At 42.3% G+C, this 16,027-nt stretch overlaps 1 protein-coding gene across 1 annotated transcript in view; it reads left to right on the forward strand.

The window, feature by feature from the left end:
* LOC136872272 (mite allergen Lep d 7) overlaps positions 1 to 16,027 on the forward strand; it is an 83,752-nt gene that overhangs the window by 22,522 nt on the left and 45,203 nt on the right. The window contains exons 2-4 of the mRNA XM_068227277.1: positions 2,419 to 2,604; positions 14,599 to 14,713; positions 14,800 to 14,857. Coding sequence (XP_068083378.1) covers positions 2,498 to 2,604; positions 14,599 to 14,713; positions 14,800 to 14,857 — 280 coding nt within the window. The 5' untranslated portion in view covers positions 2,419 to 2,497. The remainder of the gene's footprint in view (positions 1 to 2,418; positions 2,605 to 14,598; positions 14,714 to 14,799; positions 14,858 to 16,027) is intronic.

Raw genomic sequence — 16,027 nt, forward strand, 5'->3', positions numbered from 1 at the left:
CTTCTTCAGTTTCTTCAACGTACGGTATAAGATATATCTGATCTTGGCAATCAATATGATGAGTGAATATGTGTAGCCATGATATTCTTCTTACTTCGAATTCACGGCGGTCTTTTATCATTACTTGAAGGATGATACAAAACGCATGGTATTTTTGTTGTATCAAAACCTGTTCGACATGTGTCTCTTTTCTGCTTTTAAAGGTTGTTAGCAGCTCTGTTTGTGCTCAACATCCTTAGCACTCTCGTAGACCTACTTATAATCATATCCATCGAGCAGATTCAGAGTATTCTTCTGTGTAACCTGATTCCAGATATTCGTGGAATGTATCGCATCAGCCCATGTTTCCGTTCCACATAACAGAACTGATCACACATTAACACCTTAACGTTCACATTTTTCGTGCCCTTTTTGCGTGGACGGTTGTTGGCCACCTTTCACATACTGAACCTGGATGAATATTGACCAAATATTTAGCCACCCAATGCTACGGTAAGTTTGATAAAAATGAAAACTATACCATCGCAATAACTTACAGAGCAGAGAGAAAAATTATTTTCAGCGTACAGAAGGAAAAGGAATGGTAACTACATATTTAGCCATTATTCTATATGAAACCATTCTTTACCGTAGTGTCAGGTTTAAATTTTACTTAACTCTTTAGACATATTATTTCTTCAAGATCGACTGGGTAAAGTAGAATGTAGACGCAATAATGTTATTAATTTTACATCCCTCTAAGTACTTCTACGGTTAGTGAAGAGGCTGAGGTACAGGAAGATTGTCTCGAAGGAGCTCCTTTTATGTGCCGGTGAATCTACTGAAACGATACTGGCATATCTGAGTAACTTCAAATGCTATCGGTCTGAGACAGAATCAAATCTGCCAACTTGGAGTCAGAAGGCCAGCACTTCACCGTTCGAACTGCTCAGCATGGCAGATTGTAGACATTTCCCCATAAACACCGATTAGCTTCTAAATACTTTGTCGAAGTCACGATGATTCATAAAATGTTCCTTCTGACTCGTCCCAACTCATGAGCTCCCGGCAAAATTCATGGAGGGTTATCATCCTCAAGTAGTTTCCCTCATATGCAAACTAGAGTTACTGATTTTCTCAACTGTCTAATGGGCAGTATTATTAATGAATATAAAAAACATGTTGTTCTTAGTTCAAGTTCCTACATCACAATATACCGTATAATAAATTGTGTTCTGATAGATGACCGTAGTTGAGGTTAGAACAAAAATAGACTTACCTTGCAGTTGGGATGATTTTTCTTTAGAATATTTATGTTATGATAAAATGCTAGAAAATAATGTGCTGAAATGAAATGAAATGTCGTATGGCTTTTAGTGCCGGGATATCCCAGGACGGGTTCGGCTTGCCAGGTGCAGGTCTTTTTATTTGACTCCTTTAGGCGACCTGCGCGTCGTGATGAGGATGAAATGATGATGAAGACAACACATACACCCAGCCCCCGGGCCATTGGAATTAACCAATTAGGGTTAAAATCTCCGTCCCGGCCGGGAATCGAACCCGGGACCCTCTGAACCGAAGGCCAGTACGTTGACCGTTCAGCCAACGAGTCAGACAATAATGTGCTATTATGGACCAATACCTTTTAAATAAGGATCGTCCGGTTCAGTGTATAAGTACAGGTATGTTAACGTGGATTACGTAATGATGATTATAATTTTGCGGAATTAAACGAACGTCTAGTATCTTACAATGGTAAACGAATAATGCCGTTCGAGTGAATTGAACCGCTGTACGAACAACCATTCCGAGCTACCAACCTCCAGGACATGGATAGAAAAAAACATATTTAACGATCTACATTTATTTTACATGACAAAGATTATTGTTGGCTAACTCCTTGGCGGAATGGTAAGTGTTGAGGCCTTCGCTTCAGAGAGTCCCGGGTTCGATTTCCGGCCGAGTGGAGGATTTTAATGAATTAATAAATTATATTAATAATATTTCTTTAATTCTTCTGGCTCGGGGACGGGTCATTGTGTTTATCACAACACTCTCCTCTTCATATTCAAAGCACCACACTACCACCCACCACAGGAACACCCGATAGCGATTACATCCCTCCACGTAGGGTTGGAGTCAGGAAGGGTATCCGGCAGTAAAACAGACCCAAATCCACATTTGTGGCAGAGTTCGTACAAACGACCCCATACGGTGTGGGAAACATGGAAGAAGGAGGAGGAAAATTATTATTATTATTATTATTATTATTATTATTATTATTATTATTATTATTATTATTATTATTATTATTATTATTTATTTCATCAATATGAAATTTATTCATAATTAATAAATGAAAATTAACAAATAGTATTATGATATCATCAACATTTTAGTTTAAATTTGTTTAAGAAGGAATATTTTAACTGTTTTCAGAGAGCTCACTAATCTCCGACTGTCAGGTGTACAGCTCGACGAACTCAGCCATGTTTCAACTGATCTCAAGTACCTCAACATGCGGCTTGGGCTTTCCATGGGCCCGCTTCACATTCAGGGTGACTACAGTCTGGAAAGCAACAGTGTTATGGAGGTCATCCCGCTCACAAATGCTGGTAAAATAAGGTAAGTTTCAAACTACTGGATAATTCATACTCGAAACTATTTCTGCCTTTCCTTGAAAAGTCTTCAAGTTCAGATCAGATCTGATTGTATGACATCTTCTATTCAGACGTTGACAATCATAGCTTCCATTTCCTTCCGGTCATCAGCACCTGAAATTTTGCCTCTATATACCTTATGTCTACTCCATTCACTCATGTTGATCATATGATATTTTTCTTATTTTCTACCCTTGGCACTTAACTCCATCAGATTTCCGATTGAAGATGATGATGATGATGATGATGCTTGTTGTTTTAAGGTCATCGGCCCCTTCCGATTGAAGATAATTGACTGGTTATAAGGTTGTTATCTCACCATATGCCCAGAATATAGCAATTTTTTCCTGGCTATGATGCCAAAGTCTGATCACTCACATATTTCAAACAATCTAGGACGAGTTCCGTTCGTTGATTTTCTCCGTCCATGAATTTTCATGAGTTTTTCCCGTAACAAAGTTACTCAAATGATTTCATTCATTTTTAGTAGAATTCTGTTCGATCCTTAAAAGCGTTTGTTGTAACCAAGGTTGAAGTTTACAAAACACAACTTTTATTGCTTCACTTTATGATATTTACACAAATAACTGAAATTTATTTTGAAGCAAAAAGGAATATTGAATCTTGAGAAAAGTCTGTCTTTATACAATATGTACAGGTTTACAGTCTTTATATACACTCCTATCTTGAAAAGATAGTCTTCGTGAATTGACACGTTGATAGTCGAGAACTATCTGGCACACTAACATGAATGTCTTTGAGAGTCCTTGTTTGTTGAAGTGCCTGAATTCCTAAAAAGCAAGTTCAATTGATTGAAGAAATTCCACCTAGCGAAACTAAGGGAGCTTGCATAAATTAGGGAATGAAAATGGCTTGTAAAAGAATTACGGAACATAGGCAGCGGAAACAGGTAAGGGAGCGGTGACCAGAGGTGAGACCTCGTACTGCCAGAAATTCAGTCCACCTGGTCGAAGCACATTTTCAAGAGGAGTAGCCTCCGTGCTCGACGTAGGGTGTATTCTGGAGCTGGACACCGGGGAAAGTGGGCAAGTGAGCAGGCAGGGAGCTCCTATTTATAGTACACTCGATGGTCAGGCACGCGCACTGAGGGCTGCGCGTCGAAGCTAGCAGAATGATACACAGGCGCGCGTGCAGCTGGCTGGTGGAGCGAGACGGGAGCGCCGGACATACAACACCCTCCCCTCCTAAATACGCCGGTACGGCGTGAAACGGCGGCGGCGCTGGCGGCGACTGCGATGCTGGGGCGGAGCTGCTGATTTCTCTGTTGTATTGTCCGGAGCAGGAACTGGGCGGAGTGGCGCTGTCTCGTCCTGAAAGGAACCCATTGTGATTAAATGATCTAAGGCTCGTTCAGCAATAGATTTATCTGGTTTAGCAATAGCATCAATAGCTGGACAGGGGCGGTAGCGCAGACGTATCTGATCTTGATGGCGGCAGATACGTTTCTCCGTAGTCTGTATCTCGTATAGACGATGACCCAAAGATCTGCAGATGACTCCAGGTATCCAGAGTGGGTTGGATTTGAATGTCCTGGTGTAGACCTTGTCGTTGAGGGAGAACTTCGTTGGTGAGGTCGTATGCTGGGTCGGAAGAGGCTGTAACAGAGAAAGTAAAGTTCTGTGAGGTCGTCCATGGAGCTTCTGCGCAGGAGTGATATTATCAGCGCCGGGTAGAGTTCTGTAGGTGTTTAGGAGTTGGAGCAAGGCTTGGTCTTTAGTTAAGCCTGAAGAGACAGCTTTCTTCATACTTCTTTTAAATGTTTGTACGAAGCGTTCAGCTTCACCATTAGATTGAGGGTGAAAAGGTGGTGCTAGGATATGACGAATGCCATTATGTGTACAAAAGTTCTGAAAAGCAGTAGCTGTAAATTGAGGTCCGTTGTCCGAAATGAGTACTTGCGGTAAACCTTCTGTAGTAAAGATTTTCTGGAGAGCACGAATGGTAGCTTCGGTTGTAGTAGTCGAATGCATATCCACTACATATGGAAAGTTTGACAGTGAATCGATGACTATTAACCACATGGAATTGAGGAAAGGACCTGCGAAATCGATGTGAACTCGTTCCCATGGAGTAGTAGCAGGAGGCCATGAAGCAAGATCAGAAGACGGGGCGTTCTGATTCGTTTGACATTGCTCACAATGACGTATTAGCTTTTCGATGGCGGCGTCAATACCGGGCCAGTAGCAGTGTTTACGGGCGAGTTGCTTTGTTCTGGAGATACCCCAATGACTTTGGTGTAATAATCCGAGAACTTGTTTCTGTAGGCTAAGTGGGATGACCACTCGGAAGATGGCGCCTGCTTCTAGTAATACAACTCCGGCACGAGTCGTGAGACGATGCTGCATACGATGATAAGGTGCCAGGTGGGCAGGAAGTGTGCTCTGAAGAGGCCAACCGTTGCGGATGTAAGTACGTACAGTAGCAAGTGTACTGTCCTTATCCGTAGCTTTAGCTATGCAGGTAGCATCAATAGGAAAACTGGATACAGTATCTTCAAGTTCTATGTCCAACTGAAGACATTCAGATTCTTGAGAATCGAAGGCAGTATCAGGACCAACGGGTAAGCGGGAGAGGGCATCAGCCTTACAATGCTGGGATGTGGCTCGATATACAATCTGATAGGAATAATCAGAAAGGAACATGGACCATCTTTGAAGCTTTCTGAGGGAATTCTCAGGGATCTTATTACCAGGATGGAATAAGTGTACGAGAGGCTTATGATCGGTAATGATCAGGAAATGGTTGCCATAGAGATATTCATTGAAACGGCGAATACCAAAGATGATGGCTAAAGCTTCTTTCTCTATCTGTGAGTATCGACGTTGATGGTCATTAAGTGTTTTCGAAGCGAAGGCGATGGGGCGTTCTTGTCCATGACGATCCTTCTGGGAGAGAACGGCACCGACACCGTAGTCTGAAGCGTCAGTAGCTAGCGTGATGATCTTGTCGGGCTGAAAATGAGTGAGTTGTATAGCTTGAATTAAGGCGTTGTTGATTGTTTTCCATGCCTGTTGGCATTGCGGAGTCCACTGAAACTTAACACCTTTTTTACGTAGAGCGTTTAAGGGAGCTGCCACTGTAGCGAAGCGTGGAATGAACTTATTATAATAGTTCGCTTTGCCTATGAAGGACTGAAGCTGCTTGAGGTTCTGAGGTGCTGGCATGTTTACTATCGCTGAGACATTCTGTGTACTAGGACGAATTCCATTCTTATCAAGTATATGTCCTAGGTAGTGAACTTGAGGTTGAAAGAAGGTACATTTAGCGAGATTCGCTCGTAGGCCATTGTCTTTCAATTTCTGGAGAAGAAGGCGTAGATTGGTTAGATGTTCCTGATGATCTTTTCCAGTAACAATAATATCATCCAGGTAGTTAGCACAACCGGGAATGGAGGCGGTGAGTTGAGCCAAATAGCGCTGAAAAATAGCCGCTGAGGATGAAACACCGAAGGGGAGCCGCTGGAGCTGTAGCAGTCCGAGAGGAGTGTTGAGTGTGAGAAATTTCTTAGATTCTTCGTCTAAAAGTAGCTGGAGATATGCTTCTTTAAGATCAACTCGAGAGAAGAATTGTCCACCAGAGAGACGACGGAATAAGTCTTCTGGACGTGGAATAGGAAAGATATCTGTGTCGAGTTGTGCGTTGACTGTAGATCGAAAATCGCCACAAAGTCGAACATTACCATCAGGTTTCTTGATTACCACGAGTGGAGTAGCCCATTGACTAGAAGTAACTGGTACAACAATTCCAGTTTGTATCCATCTTTCTAATTCTTTCGTGACCTGGTCTTGAAGTGCTAGGGGTACTGGACGGGCTTTGAGGAAGCGAGGCTTAGCTCCGGATTTCAGCTGTATGTGAGCCGTATAGTCTTTTGCTGTTCCGAGCTGAGAGTCGAAGACTTCAGGAAACTGCTCTAGGAGAGCTGTAACGTCAGAAGTAGGATGCAATGTAGATACGACGTTAATGTTGTCATGTATCTGGAAACCAAATAAGTTAAATAGATCCATGCCCATAATGTTTGATGCAGTGTAGTTGTTAACTACGAGAAGAGGAATGGCTTTCTGAATTCCTTTATAACTAGCCTGAAGCTTGATTTGACCTTTGATGTCAATTTTCTTCTTGTTAAATGTCACGAGCTGGATGTCAGCTGGAGAGCATGAAGGTGAACCTAAGTCGTGGTAGGTAGACAGGTTAATAATAGAGACCGGTGATCCAGTGTCTAATTGAAAATCGACAGAGCGATCAGAGAATGAGAGAGGAATGATGATTTTGTGAGAATCCTTTGTGGGAAGAATAAGATTGATCTGATCAACTTCCATGTCTTGGCGGGGCTGTATATGCTTCCGGCGTGCTGCAGTAGTCTTAGCAGGGCGGAGCGAACTTTGACAGACAGTCTTAATGTGTCCAAGTTTATTACATCGTTCACAAGTAGCTTTGAAAAAACGACAGTCACGACGTTCATGATGCTTGAAACAACCTCGGCAGGAAGGCAGGAGTTTCGAGGTGCTTTTAGAATTGGGCTTCCGTGTAGCATTGCGAGAGGGAACCTGGCGAGAAGGCTTGGTGGAGAGCGCCTTATCCGTACGGTTCACAGTAGAAGAGGACTTGCGGGCCTGAGGCGAGACTTGTGCAACTTCGTGTGGAGAAGCTATGGCTGCGGCAGTCTTGGTAGTAAGCTCATAAACCGTAGCAATACGCTGGACGTCTTCTAAAGAAGGGTTACTCTGCTTGACAGCGTCAAAACGTATTTTGTCTTCAGGAGTATGTAAAATTATCATGTCCCGAATGAGAGAATCAGTGTAGGATGAACCACAACCGTCCTTAGAGCAGATGAACTGGCAGGGTTTAGCTAGACCACGTAATTCAGTTATCCATTCAGTATGTGTCTGATGGGGTTGCTTTCTGCACTGAAAAAATTTATAGCGAGCAGCCACTATGTGAGGAGCTTTGGCATAGTGTTCCGTGAGACGGGCCAAGAGCTGCGTGAAGGGTACCTCAGATAAGTGTTCTTCCGGACTTAATTTACGTAGTAATTCACACGTAGCATTGCCAACCGAACTAAGAAATAGTGCGCGGCGGCGTTGATCATCTGTGACAGAATGGCAGATGAAATGCTGTTGTAAACGGGCTAAATAAACTGACCATTCTTCCTTAGCCGGATCAAAAGCAGAGAACGGAGGAATAGCTGAGGGCTGTGTAGAGACAGAAATAGCTTGAATAGCCTGAATTAATGCTGCCTGTTGTTGTTGCATAAACTGTTGTTGTTGCTGCTGTAAGGCTTGGAAGACCGTAGCGAGTTGTTCCGCAGTAGCCATTGCGAGATGCGTGCAAGAAAGAGTAAGGTAAGCTGTGTGTCAGAACTGGTTGGAGTGTCGTGGTTGTTTAGCACGTCACCGGAGAGTTGACAACTGGGCCTGTTGAATTGTAGTGTCGTGTTTACCTCGTTGCTATAGAGTTGGCGATTGGGGCAGATGACGTGTAGTTTGTTGCGTTTTACCTCGTCTCATAGAGTTGGCAACTGGGGTCGAAGAATTGTAGAGTTGCTTTTTTACCTCGTCGCCATAGAGTTGGCAACTGGGGTCGAAGAATTGTAGGTTGATGCTTTTTTACCTCGTCGCCATAGAGTTGTGTTGTAACCAAGGTTGAAGTTTACAAAACACAACTTTTATTGCTTCACTTTATGATATTTACACAAATAACTGAAATTTATTTTGAAGCAAAAAGGAATATTGAATCTTGAGAAAAGTCTGTCTTTATACAATATGTACAGGTTTACAGTCTTTATATACACTCCTATCTTGAAAAGATAGTCTTCGTGAATTGACACGTTGATAGTCGAGAACTATCTGGCACACTAACATGAATGTCTTTGAGAGTCCTTGTTTGTTGAAGTGCCTGAATTCCTAAAAAGCAAGTTCAATTGATTGAAGAAATTCCACCTAGCGAAACTAAGGGAGCTTGCATAAATTAGGGAATGAAAATGGCTTGTAAAAGAATTACGGAACATAGGCAGCGGAAACAGGTAAGGGAGCGGTGACCAGAGGTGAGACCTCGTACTGCCAGAAATTCAGTCCACCTGGTCGAAGCACATTTTCAAGAGGAGTAGCCTCCGTGCTCGACGTAGGGTGTATTCTGGAGCTGGACATCGGGGAAAGTGGGCAAGTGAGCAGGCAGGGAGCTCCTATTTATAGTACACTCGATGGTCAGGCACGCGCACTGAGGGCTGCGCGTCGAAGCTAGCAGAATGATACACAGGCGCGCGTGCAGCTGGCTGGTGGAGCGAGACGGGAGCGCCGGACATACAACAGCGTTCATTGTAGGTCCTGTGCTTAGGTGGAAAACCATAGGCTGATTTATATCGGAGCATACCAATGCTATTTGTTTTGCTATTGGCTTTACGTCGCACCGACACAGATATGTCTTATTGCGACGATGGGACAGGAAAGGGCTAGGACTGGGAAGGAAGCGGCCGTGGCCTTAATTAAGGGACAGCCCCAGCATTTGGCTGGTGTAAAAAAGGGAAACAATGGAAAACCATTTTCAGGGCTGCCGACAGTGGGGTTCAAACCTACTATTTCCCGAATACTGGATACTGGCCGCACTTAAGCGACTGCAGCTATTGAGCTCGGTAGCATACCAATGGAGGTGAAGATAGAGTGAGTTAGGTTTCAATTTGATCAGTGTGTTAGAAGGTGCTATTGGAGTATCACTGATCCTGAATAATAATGTTGTTGGCTTTACGTCCCACTAACTACTTTTTACGGTTTTCGGGAACGCCGAGGTGCCAGAATTTTGTCCCGCAGGATTTCTTTTACGTGGCAGTAAATCTGTCGACACAAGGCTGACGCATTTGACCACCTTCAAATACCATCGGACTGAGCCAGGATTGAACCTGCAAAGTTGGGGTCAGAAGGGCAACGCCTCAACCGTCAGAGCCACTCAGCCCGGCCACTGATCCTGAAGTTGTTATTGGAGCACAGTTGATCGTATCAGTGTTTCAAACGCGTCTAACTTCGGTCTCAAATTCGCATACTCTCTTTAGGCCTGCACCATATGTATTATTCCTTGTCTATCAATGCCAAGCACAGTACTTGGGTGTAAGGAAAGATCTTAATAGGAGTAGGAGAGAGAGAGAATCCATAAAGGACAGTTGCCGTTGCATATGAATTACCGTGAGGATAAAACCTCATAATTAGATTTTAAAACACTATCTCAACAATCTTTTAAATTAATACATCGATTATTTAGTGATTTAATATATTTTAGAGATTGCACAGAATTTCCGCGAGAGCGACAGCCCCAAATGTAGATCAGTGGTGATTGATTGATTGATTGATTGATTGATTGATTGATTGATTGATTGATTGATTGATTGATTGATTGATTGATTGATTGATTGATTGATTGATTGATTGATTGATTGATTGATTGATTGATTGATTGATTGATTGATTGATTGATTGATTGATTGATTGATTGAACCTTCACTTCATGGTCTCAGTGACGATTAATAGTATAAACTCTTTGGTTTTCTTCTGAACAATAACTATGTCCCTTAATTCTTGTATATGTTACCCAACATAATAGACACGAAGAACAACAAAATTATTTCGATATGGTCGCATAGCCCTCCTTGGTGAAGGATTACATTTTTTAACCCAGGTGAAATTCGTACACTAATATCCTTTATATACTGAACCATCTTCTTGTCCAACGTTGGCTTTATCATAAAGTCAAATACTAAAATGTTAGATTTCTAAAACTTGCGTTGAATACTGCTCATTTAGTTAAGAATCTCCTGGGCACAGAAGACTGGTTGTTCGGACTAGTAAAAAAATATATTCATTTACGACAATTTCACCATCAGCCACGGATGGCAGACATTGAGAGCACCCCTCTGATCTCTGTACATGGATGGCTGGTAGCTTGGGTAGCAGTAAGCCGAATAGAAGATGACTGGCGTAGTAAGACGGCAGCGAGCGCACAGTGCATTAGACCACGAGGAGCGCGTTTGCTTTGTTTATGCTTAGTTCAGTGATGCCAGGTCTCCTGATTGTAGTTCCATGGGTGTTCTGTGTTGTTTTATTGCAATACCCCACACATTTACAAAGGAATTAAGATGAAATACATCAATGAAAAATCACTAGTTTAGATATTTCACTCGCTGAATTGAAACCATATGTTACTTCTCCATGTTAGTAAAATATAAACAAACAAGGTAGCCATGCTTGTACTACTACGATTAACACAAATACGAATTCCTAAATGTAAATAATACAAATACATAATATATTTAAGCTATAAAAGTATACATGTGTGGCAGATATAAATTGAGTACTATTTGGAAGAGGTACAACATTCTGTCCATCAGTTCAAATTACAATATTTCCTAACATAACGTAATTATACTGATTGACTAGTAAACGAGTGGCTGTCAGCATGCCGATAATTCTACAGCAAATACGCCGCGAATTACTTGAATATCCAGCGAAAAACACACAGTAAACTATCATTATGCCGTTACAGGAGAAGTGGGTGTGGTTCTGCTTTTAAATGTCCTGCAGGCTCATAATAATTTCGTGTGGCTATTTCTAGCTGAGTGTAGCCCTTGTAAGGCAGACCCTCCGATGAGGGTGGGCGGCATCTGCCATTTGTAGGTAACTGCGTGTTATTGTGGTGGAGGATAGTGTTATGCGTGATGTGTGAGTTGCAGGGATGTTGGGGACAGCACAAGCACCCAGCCCCCGGGCCAATGGAATTAACCAATGAAGGTTAAAATCCCCGACCAGACCAGGAATCGAACCCAGGACCCTCTGCACTGAAGGCTAGTACGCTGACCATTCAGACAACGAGTCGGACCTGCGGGCTCATTACTAAAATAAAAACATTTTCTGATGGAGGACGAATAGGGCTATTTTTGTATGAATAAAAAAACCGAGTTTTTGACTCAAAATACGAAAAATTCAGTCGTACCTCCCCTTAAGAATGCATAATTTCGTGGCATGCATGTATAAAATTTACAGCCATGTTTCCAGAAACTGTTTTTCACTCGTATTGTATTACCCATCTCTAATTGCATGTATTCAGCACCTAAGTTAATATTTGTCGGCCGTTATTATACACTCATTTTTATTACTATCCCTGAGATTTACTGACCTGGTAATGACGTGTCGGTGTTCCCAATGTTCTTATGCTTTGATTGAATAAGTCCCTATATTTTTAATTATTCCAATGCGCCATTAACTGCGATTTAAAGTTGATTATATTATCATTGCTTCCCCCATAAGGAGAGCTCTAGGGTGGCTACACCAACATGGCGGACCGCGCCCTCAACTTCGTGTACTGTAGGCGAACCTTTTCTTGAGCCCGATTTTTACGGGCTGAGGAGTAAGGAGGGAGCGCTGCCGGTTCCGGTTATACTGCCAACTGGATGGAAATGAAATGTAAATTGAATCGATAATATGATCGATCGATAAGAATTTTCTAAACATTTATTATCTTACGTCAACAACTGTGTCACACATACATTATTTAACATTATATTACATTTCTCGATAGTTTGGCTTTGCTGTGTAAACAACAACAGTACTAGTTCGTAAAGTATACGCCAGATGACGCACAGCGATGCTTAAGCGATTCTTTCAAAGGTTGCCAGTACGAATATCGAAGATTGCCGAGGTCGACCGATTCAGCACTAGGGTGCAAATGCACCCAGATAAAGTGTGCCGATAATATTTGTCCGATCTTCATGAAAAGTGCCATAATTTATTTATTTTCGTGAATTTTCAGATAACGCAACATCGACAAATACTGATGGAGAGTCTACCTCTGTTAAAATGCAGGTTGCTAAGTTGCTGATTCATGAAAATAATCGTCGTTGCGCGTCAAAACACCGTTATGCGGCAATGTTAAGGGGAGAAATACTAACCCGCAGCACATGTATTACTTAGAACGAAAATTTGTTGATATAGTTAGTTCATGCAATAGATGACAGAACCTTTCTGGTCAGAGTTCTAACCTGAAATATATCACACAGCGGTTTTTCTAGGCGCAACGACGAGATAATGGAGCGGATATGAAATCCGTTGATGAAGGCGATGAAAAATTAAACAGTGCATTTGTTTACGTCTTCAAATAATTTTCAGTATTCTTAATTTGCACAGATATTTGTACACAGACAATACACAGAAGTGGCACATTTTAACATCCAAAATGTGGCCATATTGCAACAGGAAGTTCTGATATTAAGACCAAACTACGCCATTCGGGTAACAATTACAACGAAAAATATAAATTACTTTATTTTATTTCTTGACATATTTGTCGACCGCCTCTGTGGTGTAGTGGTTAGCGTGATTAGCTGCCACCCCCGGAGGCCCGCGTTCTATTTCCGGCTCTGCCAAGAAATTTGAAAAGTGGTACGAGGGCTGGAACGGGGTCCACTAAGCCTCGAGATGTCAACTGAGTAGAGGTGGGTTCGATTCCCACCTCAGCCATCCTGGAAGTGGTTTTCCGTGGTTTCCCTCTTCTCCAGGCAAATGCCGGGATGGTACCTAATTTAAGGCCACAGCCGCTTCCTTCCCTCTTCCTTGCCTGTCCCATACAAACGTCCCATCCCTCCATAAGGCCCCTGTTCAGCATAGCAGGCGAGGGCGCCTGGGCGAGGTACTGGTCTTTCTCCCCAGTTGTATCCATGACCCAAAGTCTGAATCTCCAGGACACTGCCCTTGATGCGGTAGAGGTGGGATCCCTCGCTGAGTCCGAGGGAAAAACCGACCCTGAAGGGTAAACAGATTACGAACAAACGGACATTCTTGTCAGTGTTATTTATTTATCCAGATATGTGCATATTAAACACAGACATACACTTGTCAAATATTCATAATTGTAGACAAATTATCAATGCTAAATCTGATTGCAGAAACCCAAAGTAGTCTACAACTGAATATTTGAACTGTATTTGAAGATCGCATTGTACTTAATATAGTGTTTCACCATATGAGGCTTTGTGGGATTTATCCAAACATATGTTACGTACAGATAGTCCGACTCGTTGGCTGAATGGTTAGCGTACTGGCCTTCGGTTCAGAGGGTGCCGGGTTCGATTCCTGGCCGGGTCGGGGATTTTAATCGCTTCTGATTAATTCTTCTGGCTCGGGGACTGGGTATATGTGTCTGTCCCAACACTCTCCTCATCATATTCAGAAAACATACCACACTACCAACCACCACAGAAACACGCAGTAGTGATTACTTCCCACCATATAGGGTTGGCGTCAGGAAGGGCATCCGGCCGTAAAACAGGGCCAAATCCACATGTGCGACTCAGTTCGCACTCGCAACCCCACAGGTGTAGGAAAAAGTGGTAGCAAAAGAAGATGTTATGTACAGAGGAGAAAAGAACAACGGGACTCCGGTCGGAACCGAAGCCTTTACCTTCAGATTTCACATCCGATGCCATCGCGATTGAGCTACAGCGACCTCGGTCATTCCTGTTCTGTACTTCTCTTCGATATGTGCTATATTTACTCAACACGACCTAATAAGTTAATGTCTATTTCCAGTACAATGTGATCTTGAAAACAAAATATTACATTCGAATGAGCTACAGTGAGCGACTAGCGCGCACTCCACAGTTTAGCTGGCCATAGTAACAGAACAAGAACGTTTGAGGCCACCGAAGATGAATCAGATGAGGGTCGGATGGCTAATTTTAAGGCTATGGGTTCAGTTTCCACCGGTGTCTGGTGGGCCATTTTTATTCATTTCTCTCCGGCATATAGTACATGTACTTGACACTAGCCAATTAAATGAAAGTCTACTTGAAGTATATTTAGTCAATATTTGTTAAGAATAAGTGGTTTGTTTGTATTTGTTCAGATAAATAGGTGTGAATAGGATTTTATTAATCAATTCTTTTACTGTACGTGTCATGTTACAGCGTGATCATCTCCGAGGTGTATGCAGAAGGTCAAGTTGGATTGACACTGGGAGAAAAATCTCTGCAAGCCACGAACTTTGACATGACCTACACGCCCAAGAACGTGATTATAACGGTAACGACATCACCACAGCCATTAGAAAGTTATTGACAAGGCCCCGTGTTCTCAACCATTATCAAGGTGACATCATCTAATTACAGGTGACGTACGAGACTAATGAAGGTCCTGCCGTCAGCCAAGTCAGCCGTGAAGCTCTAGGTGAGTCCAGACACTTGGTTGGCTACGAACACATTATGAAGGACCACTGCTTCTCTCCAGGGTATCAACGCTTGTGAGACTTTATATTATGTCTATGTGATCATATACGAGCCTGATATTACTTCTTCTCAGATGAGAAAAACACTCCTATGTTAGGCCGCTTTAAACAAACATCATCATCATCATCATCGTCATCATCATCATCATCATCATATGTCTGACATCTCTTGCCCAATCATTTTCCTCATAAAATACTGAATGTATTAGATTTGCGAGGCCTAAGAACTCCTTCATCTCATCTCATCTCATCTCATCTCATCTCATCTCATCTCATCTCATCTCATCTCATCTCATCTCATCTCATCTCACTTTCGTTAGCCAATACCTCAATTCTTCTAAAATATCATGCAGTTACTATTAAAAGGGGTTGATTATCCCTTTGCTGCGTCTCTTAAAACGGCATACACGACCTTCGTACCACTGCCATCAAGAATGCACTTTTTTTTTCTTCACTAAGCCTACATAACCGAGCACACTAAGGCATTTTATGAGTGGCATAAAAAAAAACTAATCCCATGGCGCAAATGCGACGAAGGGCTATGGCCTACCAAGCGACCGCTGCTCAGCCCGAAGCCCTGCAGATTATGAAGGTGTCATGTAATCAACACGACGAATCCTCTCGTCCGTAATTTTTGGCTTCCTAGACCGGGTTATGAGTGGCCTATAGAGTAAAATATTTCAACTCTACCCTCCACATCAGTTGATAAAAACCTTGCATATAGGTACATTTCTTTACAATTCATAACAATCCGGGAACATTCTTGCAAAATGTTCGTTATATATATTTGAATATTCTTACTTCCTACTAGAACGTTTTGTTCTCCCAGAATGCCAAGTAGATGTCTCTATGTCCCTATGTCTTCACGGATAACTTTCTGTTTTATATATATTTGTATATACAGGGTGGTCGCAAACAAAGTGAACCGGGTATATCAGCGTTAGAGGGTTGGTCATACTGATAAATAATTTGAAAGAAATAACTCTATATTTCTCACCGTTGTCACTTTATCAGCTGCTGAAGTTAGCCAATCAGATCGCTTCCCGAATAGATTCAAATGAGCTTTTCAAGGCGGTGTTGCCAAATCTGTACGTGACATAGGACCGGCATAT

This window comes from Anabrus simplex, chromosome 4, assembly GCF_040414725.1.
Source record: "Anabrus simplex isolate iqAnaSimp1 chromosome 4, ASM4041472v1, whole genome shotgun sequence".
In the NCBI taxonomy this organism is placed as follows: Eukaryota; Metazoa; Arthropoda; class Insecta; order Orthoptera; family Tettigoniidae; genus Anabrus; species Anabrus simplex.